The sequence below is a fragment of the Gastrolobium bilobum genome, unplaced genomic scaffold (genome assembly GCF_033153095.1).
Source record: "Gastrolobium bilobum isolate Gb01-03AN ecotype WA unplaced genomic scaffold, APGP_CSIRO_Gbil_v1 utg11686, whole genome shotgun sequence".
NCBI classification, from domain to species: Eukaryota; Viridiplantae; Streptophyta; class Magnoliopsida; order Fabales; family Fabaceae; genus Gastrolobium; species Gastrolobium bilobum.
This window is the reverse complement of record NW_026897523.1, coordinates 295,811-309,645: the sequence shown is the minus strand read 5'-3', so window position 1 is coordinate 309,645 and position 13,835 is coordinate 295,811. Positions and strand designations below refer to the sequence as shown.

Genomic DNA, 13,835 nt, shown 5'->3' with positions numbered 1-13,835 from the left:
TTTCTCCAAAATCCCCAAATCTCCATCAACAATTTTCATTTCTTGAATCCTAAACCTTTTGTACCATTGTTGATGAGTTTCTTGATCAAGTTCTGAGTCAAGTTTGCGTGATTTGGAGTGATGTTCATTGCTCTACGAGATTGAAGGATTGGAAACCTTGGAATCAAGTTTCTTGGAATAAACTTGAAGAAACCTACCTTTATACTCTGTTTTGCCTGCTGTAAATTTGAAGCTCTTATGGTAACAACTTCATTTTGTTTTACGAAGCTTCTTTTGTTATATTCTAGAACTTGAATCTCTTGCAGTATTCCTCTATTTTGAATTCTTATTGTAAAATTTTCAATTCATTTTTGTTATCATAATCTTAGGGTTTCATTGTGATAAATTTTGATTAACAATTACAAATCTGATTGTCTGTTTACATTGTAATATATACTTTATAAATCAAATTTCTTAGTGTCCTTTGTTTAGAAGCTTGATATTGTTATATACAAGTTCCTTGTAATTGAAATTTTAGAGTTTGTGATATATATTTTCTTGCTCTAATTTTCTACATACATCGTATAATCTTGGAGCTTGTTCTTGTGCCTTAGTTGATATATCAAGTGTGATAGGACAATGTATTGATTGAATAATTTTTTGTTTAAATTGGAACAATGTATTGGGTGCTAAAAGTGAAGTGCTTGCGTGTGTAAAAATCTCTTAAGTGTGTGAGTGCAACCGTGCGGGTTGGCGACCTTATGCTTAGCTTGAGAGTGTGTCTCAAGGCCTGGAGCCTCAAGAATCCACTAAGGAGAGTGAAGGTCTTGTGAGAGGTGAGTTGGTGAACTCCTAGGTTCGACTTGAGAAAATTCTCAAAGCATAGAGCAGTGTAGGCACTAAAAAGTTTTTTGGTATTTTGTTTTATTGCCTGTGTGACGCATGTTTGTAAAATGGTACAATTGTGATAAATAAAATATCTACGGCGACTTTAGTCTGGACGTAACGCCTAATTTAGGCTTATTGGGTGTGAACCAGGATATATCGTTTGTCTTTGTCTGTAACACCCTCAAATTTCTAACAATTTTAACAACAATAAAATATTCCTATAATAGAGAAATTTTCAAAAAAAAAAAAATATTAAATAATTTATTAAGATCTTATATCTATTGCGGAAGCTAATCTAAAACTAATTTGGGAGAATGTTACCGTCGCACCGGTACAGGGATAAGTGCAAGGCTCTTTATTACATTCATAAATATCACAATAAAATCAGAGATATGTCTTATACATAAAATTTACGATTAGCAAAAATCTCTGAGTAGTTATCCTCACTGCCCATTGCTAGCCCGATCCTTTTAACCTGATTCATTGAAATTCTGCTGCCCCCGAAAGGATCATTGCAGTCAAACAAACACAAAAGTCAACAAAACTGGTAATCCTAATCAAAAACATAATTTACATAACTCAAATATAGTAATCAGATTAAATATATAATTTCATAATAATTGAATCAAATATCAACTTCATCACATATATAAAATATTCTCATCATAATCAGATCAAATATCAACTTCAATATTCATCATATATATCTCATCATAATCACATCAAATTATCAACTTCAATATATATTCACATCGAATCAAATATTATTCATAATCTTTATTAAGTTTATTTAGTGTATGTAGTGGGAATAGAACTATGGCAGACCCGGGAAACCCTGTTGTCAGTCTACCCCGTGACCCCGGAAACCCTGTTGCCAGCCACGTATAATCAAAATTGGTCATCATCAAAATATCAAATCCTAGTGTGCACACCTCTTTCCAAAGTTGCTACTAGTACCCTGGGAAACCCTGTTGCTAGATACCACTTTGAGAAGAACGGAAACATCATTGTCATATCTAATAAATATCAAAGGCATAAAGCCCAAAGGTTGTGTTCATCACTTTCAGGAGATACCATCGCAAAAGCTAACTTCCCACTATTATTTATTACAATCACACACAATCAATTCAATCTTGTCACGATTCTCATAATTGTCAAATAGTTTTCATGATTTCCATGTCAATTTAATCAAGAGTATAATTTCCAAATTCAATCTTTCAATAATATAGTAATTTCCAAGTCCATTATCCAAGAATATCATAATTTTCAAATCCATCATAATTTTCAAATCCATTATCCAATAATATCATAATTTTCATATTCAACATCTACCAGAGTAAAACCCAAATCCAATCATCATATCATAATTTTTCAAATCAAAATTCAAAGAGTAAAACTCAAATCCAATCATCGTATCATAATTTTCCAAATCATAACTCAAATATTCACATCTATTAGAGTAAAGCCAAAATTCAATAATTAATCCAATTAATTTCTAGAGGTTAAAATAATTTAATTTAAATACCCTAAGGGTTACATATAATATATGAAAACATCCTAAAATTTCCTAAGGATTAGGGTTACATATATCAAACATATAAATACTTAAAGATTAGGACACACCCAATAAAATTGCATACACAACAAATCTACAACCACCTAGGGATTAGGATTACTATTAATTAATCACAATCACATATAATCATAAATCATATATTTGGAAAATTTTCTTTAAAGGGTATCACAATTTCAAATCATAAATCTCATGATCATGAATCTCATATTTGGAAAGTATCATAATTTCAAATTCAATTGCCAATCATATATTAGGAAAGTTTTTCATAATCACATAATAGTAAATTATTCTTTATTTCCATTTATTCCAAAATAACAATTCTAATTTTTTTTTCCAATAAAATTTCCTAAATATCACATGTAATAATTCAAATTTAAGAATCATGATAAAAATCTTCATACAAAATTAACCTAAGAGGACCTAGGTATTAGGATTACATATAATAAATTTCAAACAAAATTATAACTTAAGAGCACCTAAAGATTAGGATTACCTGGTCTCCATGTTTGCTACCTTCTAGAATTTGGGGAAGAGAAGCGGTTGTGACCAAATTAAAATAAATAAATAAAATTTTGAGGTAAGAAGAGAGTAGCATAGGAGAAAGAGAAGAAATACTGAGGATTGAAAGTGAATTGGTTTTGTTAGGCTAGGCCACTATTTATAGTTGAAGTTTTGGCTCGAATATGAGTTTCGTGCAATTATTTCTTTATTCTTCGTTGATGTATCTAGCTCAGTTATTGACTTCATACACTTTTCGTTTTTTTATTTTTTATTTCTTATGACTCAGAATATTGCTGACTCATCATATCTAATCAAATAAAGATTGTTATTTCATCCTGATCCAATCACATTACTAATCAATCAATCAAACATTAATGGACAAATGTTCAATCAATTAATAATTTAAACAATCACAATTCATCACACATAATTATTATTACTACTAATTTATAATTTATTACTATTATTAATTTATTATATTATAAATTAATATTATTTTCCTGAAATATTACATTGTCTCTCTGATTTAATTTTTGAATATTCTCTGTAGAGACTGACAATTACACTGATTCTGGTATTATAAAGTGTTGTAGTAGTTTATTAATTTCTCTGGTAATTGGAATTTGATTCTGGTATTATAAAGTGTTGTAGCAGTTTATTAATTTCTCTGGTAATTGGAATTTAGTTGTTTACCTTGCTGTGTTTATACTCTATAAATTGCTAAGGTCTGCTTTTTGTGACTTCTGCTTTTTTTTTTTTTAAGCAGATGTTCAAACAAATTTATAGTGAGAAGTGTTTTTACAAAAGAAAATAACTTTTGAATAAAAAGAAAAGAAAGTTCATACAAAAAGGCCCTTAATACAATAATACCCTTACATCGAATACTCCAATTTTATGAGCTCACCAAACAATTTTTTTAAAATAAAATAGACAATGTAATGAACGTATCAAAAAGAAGAAGACAAAAGGCACTCAATTTCCAAAAAATGTAAAATATCGCAAAAGTTCGTGTATTTTTAATTTTTAATTTTTAATTCGTGTAACTTATTCAATCAAACAATAACATCATTTATCCCAAAAACAAACATATAATTTCTATGAAGAAGTTTTTTTTTTTTTTACTTAGCATATTGATTAAACTAATTTAATACTTGTTTAATTAATTATAGGAACTAAAATGAAACACTTCGTCATGAAAAGAAGGCGTGCTTAGAATTAACCCCGCATTTTCAATTCCAGAGGACAAGGCCCCTAAATATGTGTATTAGGCTATTAGCCAACATAGCATGCAATTTTTACATATGAAAGAAAGAACCGGAAAATGCTTTTGTTGTTGACATCGTACTCCTAGGGGAGGGGCTGGAACTAGTTCCTTCTAAGAGTGTATTGAAGGCTGTGCTCACAAGTCACAGAGCAAAGCGCATCATCTTTTCAAAATTTTCCTACATCCTGTTAAAACCAGTCCATCTCAAGATGCACTTAATACTGATTTTTTTGCTGCTCTAATTTCTCAATCAAGGACTTCCTTTCGTCATCACGGAGAGAATTGAACATGAAAACGGACTTGTCACCGATGTCATCCTTGATGTAAAACACGAGACCGATATCAGGGAATTTTGTGAATGGACCGAGGATATAGACTTTTATGAACACAAATCATCAAAGTGAAACAAAATTTACCTTGATGGGCTGAGTGAACTTCCTTCCGGCAAATATCACAAAAAGAGCCATCCATGAAGCAAGTAAAGTAAGTTTAGCTCCATCATCCATCAAACCAGTCTGCAAATATTGTAGTAAAATTTGTCCACATTGAGGAAAATAGCAATCCTTATTATCTGCTTGACTGGTGCAAGCAAAAAAGATGCAGTGTCCATAATATAAGGTTCAAAGGACACTGAGAAATGCATGGATTCCAAGAAATAATAGCCTTGCAAGAAATATGATACATGATTTGTTTTAGGCATAAAAGTTTTGAAAGAAATAGAAAAATAAATTTGTGTAGCCAATGTCTTTGATAAAGACACGATTAGCCCAATTCAAAGGAACCACGGTAATAACTATCTGAAATTAAATGGGCAATCTGTTTAATGGATTACTTTAGAGGAGCCCAAAAAAAAAAAAAAAACGAATACCAGATGCCCAAGAAGAACTATAGGGATGACAAACGTGAGAACTCCAGCTTCTAGCTTGCCATAGCACAGTCCTGTTTAGAGAATACAAGATAATTTTCTTTTCAAATTGATATTTAATGGGTAAAAAGAAAGATAGATTAAGCATTACCTTCCTTGAAGACAAGTCCTGTCAAGGCGGCAAAAAGAGGACCGACAAGCCAAACAGCTGATGGGTTATCAACAACATATTGTATTAGATTTTTATTAGCTGGTTGAGCAAGGGTGATGTAGGTTGTAGCCGATCCAAGAACGCCAAGCCCCCATAGTGCTTGTAGGGCGCGCTTGATCTCAGACACATAGATATGAATCAAGAGTAATGATAAACCCAATCCACCAGACCCAAGAACATAAAAAAAATCAAGGTTTTGCTGGAGTGTAGCACTTAATGACCAGTTGTTGGGCAAAAAGGCAGCAGATGCGGCCACGACAAATGATGCAGCAGCTGTCACCAATCCTGATCTGTATAATATTACCTGCCATAGCCAGCCCCATACATACATATCATAAGAGAAATGCTTTTAAGCAGTAAATGTAAGTAATGCACACGAGTTTTCAGGTAGTGCGTTTTCAACTGTAAAAAAAGGAAAAAGAAAAAGAAAAATCGCGTTCAAAAGTTCTATCAAATAATATCAATCCTGTTAATTATTGCAGCTAACTAATTAATGAATCCACAGTAAGAAAATCGGAGATTGATTCAAGGAAAACAGAAATAATAAACATCGGTGCTTGGAAATGGCAGGTTATCTACTCTGCGTCGAAATTGAACGAGGAGAAGGTGAGCACCTCTCTAACATCGGAGGAATCAATGGTCCAGGGGCCATAAATACCCTCATAAACTATGGTTTCTTCCAAGGAACCTTGCCGGTTTTCTCCGAAAGCTTTACACCGTACCGACCCGATTCTGATTCTGCAGCCTGATGCTCCCGAAGAAGGAATCCGAACGCCAAAACAAAACCTGGATGTGCTGCTGTCTACACTGGATGGGACACTAGGCGGCCTTACCGCCACCGCCCCTGCCACCGTACTCAATCCTCGCAATGCCATGTTCCGATTTTGCCTTTTGGGGATTTCAGTCTCAAATTGAATTACACGACTTTAATAATAACTATTTTAGTTTTTCTTCTGGTCACCAATTAATCATATTCGAGTAGTGGTCACCTATGATGCGACACGGGACACGACACTCCGACACGACACTCCGACACGTAAATTTTAAAAAATATCATTTTTCGACACGTTAGGACACGTTTTGATATTAAATAATATTTTTAATATATATAATATAGTTTATATCTAATAGATATAAAAGTCTATAAAAATTCATATAATCAATCAAATAGGATTCTAAATTTTTAATTTTTATTAAATGTTTTTCAACAAGCCGGGCCATTTTAATTGGATTGGTCATTCATTAATGTATATGAATATCAGAAGTTAGAATACCTAAGGTAATATATGGTCGTTTTGTTAAATGATATATGTTCGTTCTGTTATTAAATGATATTTGTTCGTTTTGTTATTTTCACCATTTCCATTGTATATCATTAAAAAAAGGATGATAAAGCCAAAAAAAAAAAAGTAGCATAACTTTTTGTAATTAATATTAAAAGCATATAAACTAAAAATGAAAACAAAACACGAAGCAACCACAGCCACACATTTAGACTTGCCGTGATTCACACATTTAGACTTGCCGTGATTCAGTTTACAAACTAAGTCAGATGAACAGAGACAAAGTTAACATAATAATAGCGAGGAAAGATAACATAAAACAGATGAAAAAAATGAGAGGCAAAGTTAACATCAGAGAGAGAGGGATAAGTGAGAAAGACACTAGACCATGAAGAAGCAATAAGAGGAGAAGCTCACAACGAAGATGAACAGAGACAGCAAGCAGCAGACGAGTCGGGGAAGAAGCAACGAGCGACGAGATTGCAGCGGTTAAACAGGGATATCAACGACGAGATTGCAGCAATTAAAGAGGGATATCAACGTGAAGAAAAAGATAGGGTTCTAAGTTTTTAATTTTTATTAAATGCTTTTTTAGCTTTTTTTATAAATTATAATTTTATTAATTTTTTTTATAAAAATGTCAAAACGTGTCCAAAAACATATCAAAAAATGTTGACTACGTGTCGGACTCGGTCAACGTCGCGTGTCGAAATAGTCAACGTGTCCTAAAAAGTTGACTGCGTGTCGAACGCGTGTCGGAACGTGTCCAAACGTGTCGGTGTTCGACACGTATTTTCTCCAAAAATTATCGTGTCCGTGTATCAGAGGTGGTCACAGATGCACTTCTTCTAGCATCGAATACTCTGTCTCTATCTGCACTTTGTGTCCAGATATTTTATTTTAGAGTAAAATCTCAATTCATATTTTCGTCTTTTATAAAAAAAATTATCTACATTATTTCTTTTTTAGAAATTTAATTGAGTCTTCGTTAAATTTTCTTAGAGAGCATAATTTTAAAGAATTGAAAATAGGACCAAGAGTTTACTTTTTTGTAAAGTAACAAAAATGAAGATCCTATTTTTTTGTTAAGAACCTTATTTTTTTGTTAAAGATCCAAAATGGCCTTTACTTTTTATTTAAATTGAATATATTATTGAAATATAATCTATCATTATATTATTTATAAAATTTATTAATGTAAAAAATGATTTTCCAATGATTTAATAAATTAAGTTTGATGTCAACAAATACAAGACAACAAATATTAGTTACTTATAACGAGAAATGGAATTTAAGGACTTGTTTGGTGTTACGTATATAAGTTTATACAACAACATTATATATTATGACATTTTCAGTTATTTAGTGTAAATATTGTATATAAATTTATACAGCAGGATCCTTTAATACATCAATATAATATAATGTATTAAGTTAATTCGACTCCATTTTTTAGCATGCTCTTCCCCGTTCTTCTTCTTCTCGTTTTCTTGTTCTTATCTCTTTCACAGCACATACTTTATCTCTTCGAAAATTACAGAACCTCCATTTTCATCATCTCTGAAACTCGAACCAAAAAAAGCTTTCGCACTTCGTGGAACTTCATATCATTTAGGTTAGCTTTCTCGCTCTCTATTAATTATCAATCTATTTGTTTGTGTTGCACTATGATGTTTGGTTACTGAGAAAACTTGAGGGAAACCGAAACCAAAACGAGAAAATGAAAATGACCTCGGTTGTTTGCTGTATTTCAACGCCTTCTCCAACTTTTCCATTTCATTTATCTATTGTGTTGATATATGATTTTAAGTATGCTTAAAGTTTAAATTCACCTATTGATTTATCTACTGTGTTGATGTATGATTTTATTTTTTAAAGTACGAAGATCATTCCATTGTGCCCTTTTTTCATTTAAAAAGTATCACTTTGCCCCTTCTAAAACTATACATCAATTTGCACCTGTTTGACCAATATACTCGGGTATATCAAGTCTCATGTACATATGCCTGAGTATATGACCCAGATACTTGAGTATTTGTTGTTCCTAGGCATATACTCAAGTATATGTTCAAAAAAAATTCTACAAAACTTTTCCAACGCGTAGCTCTCGAAAAGTTATGTGAAATAAAAAAAAGCACCTGGTTTGGATACCTGAGTCAAAAGTTATGGCCTTCTGAAGTTTTATTAAAAAATTTCTAAAATTTTATAATGTCAATAGGTTTTGTGATACCCACAAAACTTCTCCTCAGGTTATTCATAATTGGACTTCACTCAGGTAACCTGAGGAAGAGCTTTGTGGGGTATTGAGGTTTTTTCCATTCTCATTGAGGGACAAGGGGAAGAGCTGGTTATAGTCGTTACCTCGAGAAAGCATCAACATATAAGAAGATTTAACAAACAAAGTTTTTATCCAGATTCTTCCCTCTGTCCAAATTCACTAAGCTATAGGCGGAGATCTTATGCTTTGCTAAAAAAGATAATGAATCACTTGGTAAGCAATTTTCTCATAAGAATCAATATTGTTTTTCTTGACATTGACTTTAAACATATATGCCTTGTCAATCAGAGCATCAAGCTCTTGAGGGTATTTGTCCATGTCACCACCCTAAAATCAAATATGCAAATTACCAATTAATTGGTTTGTGTTAAGACAAGCAAAATAAATGAATAGTAAACCCATAAGACACATAAGACTTGCCCTTTGAAAATGCTATTCACGCAATTCTCCAGTTGTAATGCCTAATAGGTTGGTTGCATCTTTGTCAAACAAAACAAACAAAGCAGAGTCTGTGCCATCAACCACCCTGACTTGCAGATTGAACCTGCAATTAGAAGTCAGATTAAATTTGGATGAATAAACGTTAGGACTATAAAGCATTTTGTAAGGCAGGACGATAATGAATACAAAGACTTACTTGGGATAATAAGTGGGCAAATGGATGTCACAAATTCTTCAATAACACTTGCCAAAATCCGCAAACATTGAATTTGTGCATTTTTTACAGCCTTTGTACCATCAGTTGAAAGCAGATTTGATGCCCTTGATAGTGGCATAGGTAACACATGTCATAGACTAATTACACCAAACATTAAAAACCAAGGTTGAACATGATGTTATTTAAATCATTTAAAAGGATACAATTAACATAATATACATTACTACCTCCCTACAATCCTTTATGCCACAAATAAATTTTGTTGCAGTTTCCTTCCAAAAACTAACCTATTGTGAATTCTTAATGGATTGGTTCAAAAGCTATGTCAACTTTTGTGCACTGTCTGATTGTGCATCTGGAAATCTGTGTATACAACAACATTGATTGAATTATTTTTTTGGTATATAATAACAATAATATCATGTATCAGTTACAAAATCTCAGATTAACCAAAATGACCATAATAGTGGGGGCGATTATTTTAACCGCCTCTAGTACACATTTGAAGGCGACTTTATGTCAACTACCTCAAAAATACATTAGAAGTGGTTAAATAACCTCCTCCAAAGCATATTTAGATGTGGTTCATGGTCTATCAGACAGTGATATTCAAAGAGGGAGATCTCTTTGTTCAACTGTTGGATCGTCCTCAAATTTGGTCAGTGTGTTCTACTCTTGTAATACTTTAATCAGACTATTCAGATTTTTAAGTTCAATCATCTGATGTTATAATTTTCAAAGATGGCTGTTGCACATGGAAAAAAAATCTCACCTTCACTTTGAAGTCCCACATTGGATGGCCTTTGTTCCTCCTTCTCCATTTCTTTCTATATAACAACCCACACTAATACATACATATATAAAATTCAATAAACTATTTATATTCCACTAATAAAAAATATATTAACTTTTAAAAAGATTTTTTTAAAAAAAAAAAAAATTGTATTAACTAATCACTTTTAAAAATTATATTAACTTTTAAAAATAACAATTTTAATATTAAAAATTAATTTTTTTATAATTTTAACTATTTGGAGGTGATTACACGTTATTTGGAGGCAATTAAATAACCACCTTAAAATATCTTTTGGAGGTGTTTAAAATAACCGCCTCAGATCTTCATTTGAAGACAGTTAAAATAACTGCCTCAGATTATTGTGTAGATGCGATTATTCCAGCGATAAACAAAGCTGTTCATGAATCACCGAACCAAGCATGTAGAGGTGTTTTGAACCGTCTAAAAATGCAAATATAATTGGCTCTGGAAACCAATATTCTTGTAGTAAACGTACAAATCTGGAACGTATATATATAAGAAAGTTACTTCTGTAAGTATGCATTCAATTGAGTTCGTCAAGAATTCCATGTTGTTTTACTCTTATTCTGTTTTTTTAACTTATTTAGGTTGATTTATCTTGTTTTTGTTTTTTCATCAATGGTTTTTTTACTTTCAGGTGGTGTTTGGTAGGAGCTTTTTGTGAGGATACCCAGGCATATGAGATTGGGTTTCTGTATTGTCCATATTTGGTAAAAGAGATTACAAAATTTTCCTAGCAAACTTAGTTGCCCAACGTTCCATGATTGTGTGGGAAAATGGATGAAAAACACTATTCAAGATACCAACTTCCAATGCGATATTTGACAATAACCGGCTAAATGCAACCTCTCTCCATATGGTTCAGAGCAACTGACAGGTCCCAAGAACAGTGCAAAGTTTTCTTCAGCAAAGCTTGAAATGCCTTGGATTGGATCTCATGCGCCTCATACCTGTAAATGTTGGATCCCCGGTGAATGATGATGCAAATGATGGCAGGAGTGACACAGATTATGCTTGTGTTGTTGATACTGTTAAGTCTTGTTGGGTGTGGCTCATACTTCACATGATGATGTTAGCCCTAATTGTCGGGGTCAGCAGAAAGGCAACTGGGGTCCCGCTCCCAGGTGAGCGGGCGGGGGTCCAGGGGAGCCGCCCCGGCGGGTAGAGGCTAGGTAATGTTTAGGCCTCTGTTTCTATTGTAATTTTCTTAGCAGTTTGGGCTTGGGCCCATGAATAGCTGCTGTTAGGGTTTCTTGTAATCCTATTTATATTTGCCTTGTAAACCGAGAGACTTGTAACGAGTGGCGGTGAGGTGAATATAGTACAGACAAGCTGGACGTAGCCTATATTGGGTGAACCAGGATAAATCATCGTGTCAATCTCTCTACTCTTATCTCTTTTTCTGTTTTCTCGATTCTGTGTGATTGTCGATTTCCAACAATTGGTATCAAGAGCTTTGGTTCTGCGACCAGGGTTCCTGTGACAGATTGGGGTTTCGCGATTTAGGGTTTTTTTCTTGGCATAGATAAAACTGCGAAATTGATCTGGAGAGGATGTCGACTGGCCAATCACGGGTCGAGGTTGAAAAGTTCGGAGGAAAAGGGTTCGAGTTATGGAAGCTGAAGACGGAGGCTCTGCTCGTTGACAGGGACGTGTGGTACGTGATCGAAGATGATAAGCCGTCCGTACCAACAAAACCTGTCGGTGAAGAAACGTCAGGTGATGGCGAGTCGAAGGCGTGGACCAGAGACGATCGAAAGGCGCGAAGCCTGATCTGGTTATGCCTGGCTGACAACGTTCTGGTGAACGTAACTTCTGAGAAGACCGCGAAGGATCTCTGGACGAAGCTAGGAAGTCTCTATCAGAGCAAGTCACTCGTGAACAAGTTGTTCCTGCGAAGGAGGCTGTATAATCTGCGGATGAGCGAAGGTGATTCTTTCTCTGCTCATTTAAATGAATTTAATACTATTTGTGCACAACTTTCGTCTATAGACATTAACCTGGACGAGGAAGACAAAGCTTGCACCTTGTTGTGTTCACTGCCCAACTCTTGGGAGCACATCATTGTGTCAATTGGTACTAGTGTTAATAAACTGTCGTTTGAGACGGTTGTTGCTGCCTTATTGTCTGAGGAGATGAGAAGGGTAGGTTCTGAAGGTACCAACAATGAGGCTCTGGTTGCTAGAGGGAGGAGTGATGACAAATCAAAGTCTGGTCACAGAGGAAGATCGAGGGGACGATCAAAGTCCCGTGATAAATCTGATAAATCTGAAATGAGGTGCTGGAGGTGCAAAAAGGTTGGACATCTGAGAAGGAATTGCAGAAGTAAAAGTGTAGGTCCTGAGAAGCGGGATGATTCACAACCGTCTGCTTCGGGTACAAAGAAGGATGATGATGATAGTACAGGGGACCTGTACATGGCGTTTGACAGTCATAATGACTGTAATGATTGGATTATTGACACTGGAGCATCGTTTCATATGACACCTCATAGGGAGTGGTTCTGCACCTATGAATCGTATTCTGGCGGTACAGTTAGAATGGGAGATGACACGACTCATGCAATTATGGGGCGTGGGAAGGTAAAGCTGAAGATGAGTGACGAGACAGTCAAGAATCTGCCGGGTGTGATGCATATTCCGGGGCTTACCAGAAATCTGATCTCCGTTGGTAGTATGGCAGATGCTGGTATTAATTTTAGCAGTGACAAGTATTCTTGCAAGCTGACTCGAGGAGCTTTGGTTATTGCAAGAGGAGAGCGTCATGGTAAATTGTGGAAACTGCTGGGTAGCACAGTATTCAGTGGTGAAAGCTATGTTTCAGAACAGGCGGAGGAGGACACTGCTATGTTATGGCATAGGAGGCTGGGGCATATTGGAGGAAAAGGTATGGAGACTCTAACATCAAAGAAGTTGGTGGATGGAATTCCGAGCTGCTCTATGGGGTTTGGATTTTGCGAGCATTGCCTGCAAGGGAAGCAAAATCGGGTATCTTTTGATTCCATAGGAGGAAGAGCTGAGGGGGTTCTGGACTTGATACACAGCGACGTGTTTGGCCCCACACCTGTAGCATCACATGGAAAATCAAGGTATTATGTTTCTTTTACTGATGATTTTTCAAGATATGTGTGGTTATATTTCTTGCGCAGCAAGGATGAAGTGTTCGATAAATTCTGCGAGTTCAAGGCTTTGGTGGAAAATCAATTTGATCAAAAAATCAAGGTGCTGAGAACTGACAATGGAGGGGAGTTCTGTTCAACAAAATTTGACCAGTTTTGTGCGAGCAATGGGATTGTAAGACAGAAGACTACGCCCTACTCACCTCAACAGAATGGGGTGGCAGAGAGGTTGAATCGATCTCTCATGGAGAAAGCACGGAGTATGCTGAGCGGTGCAGGCTTGGCAACTGAGTTTTGGGCAGAGGCAGTGGCTACTGCTTGTTATCTGAAGAACAGATCTCCTACATCAGCTTTGAAGGAGAAGACTCCGTATGAAGCATTGTTTAAAAAAAGGCCA

General features: G+C 34.8%; 1 protein-coding gene across 1 annotated transcript; it reads right to left on the bottom strand.

The window, feature by feature from the left end:
• Positions 1 to 4,150: 4,150 nt before the first annotated feature.
• On the bottom strand, positions 4,151 to 6,218 carry LOC133307643 (uncharacterized). Its single transcript, XM_061508189.1, has 5 exons — positions 5,899 to 6,218; positions 5,225 to 5,588; positions 5,077 to 5,147; positions 4,625 to 4,723; positions 4,151 to 4,525 (listed from the first exon to the last, which is right to left on the bottom strand). The coding sequence occupies exons 1-5, from the start codon at positions 6,157 to 6,159 to the stop codon at positions 4,424 to 4,426; spliced, it is 897 nt and encodes a 298-aa protein (XP_061364173.1). The 5' UTR covers positions 6,160 to 6,218; the 3' UTR covers positions 4,151 to 4,423.
• Positions 6,219 to 13,835: the final 7,617 nt, after the last annotated feature.

What these genes read in the sequence shown, in the direction of transcription:
- LOC133307643 (XM_061508189.1), bottom strand. Translation starts at nt 6,159, where the DNA reads ATGGCATTGCGAGGATTGAGTACGGTGGCAGGGGCGGTGGCGGTAAGG. An exon ending in ATTCCTCCGATGTTAGAGAG is followed by an intron (nt 5,589 to 5,898) that starts GTGCTCACCTTC and finishes TGGCTATGGCAG; the next exon opens with GTAATATTATACAGATCAGG. An exon ending in TAGTTCTTCTTGGGCATCTG is followed by an intron (nt 4,724 to 5,076) that starts GTATTCGTTTTT and finishes CAATATTTGCAG; the next exon opens with ACTGGTTTGATGGATGATGG.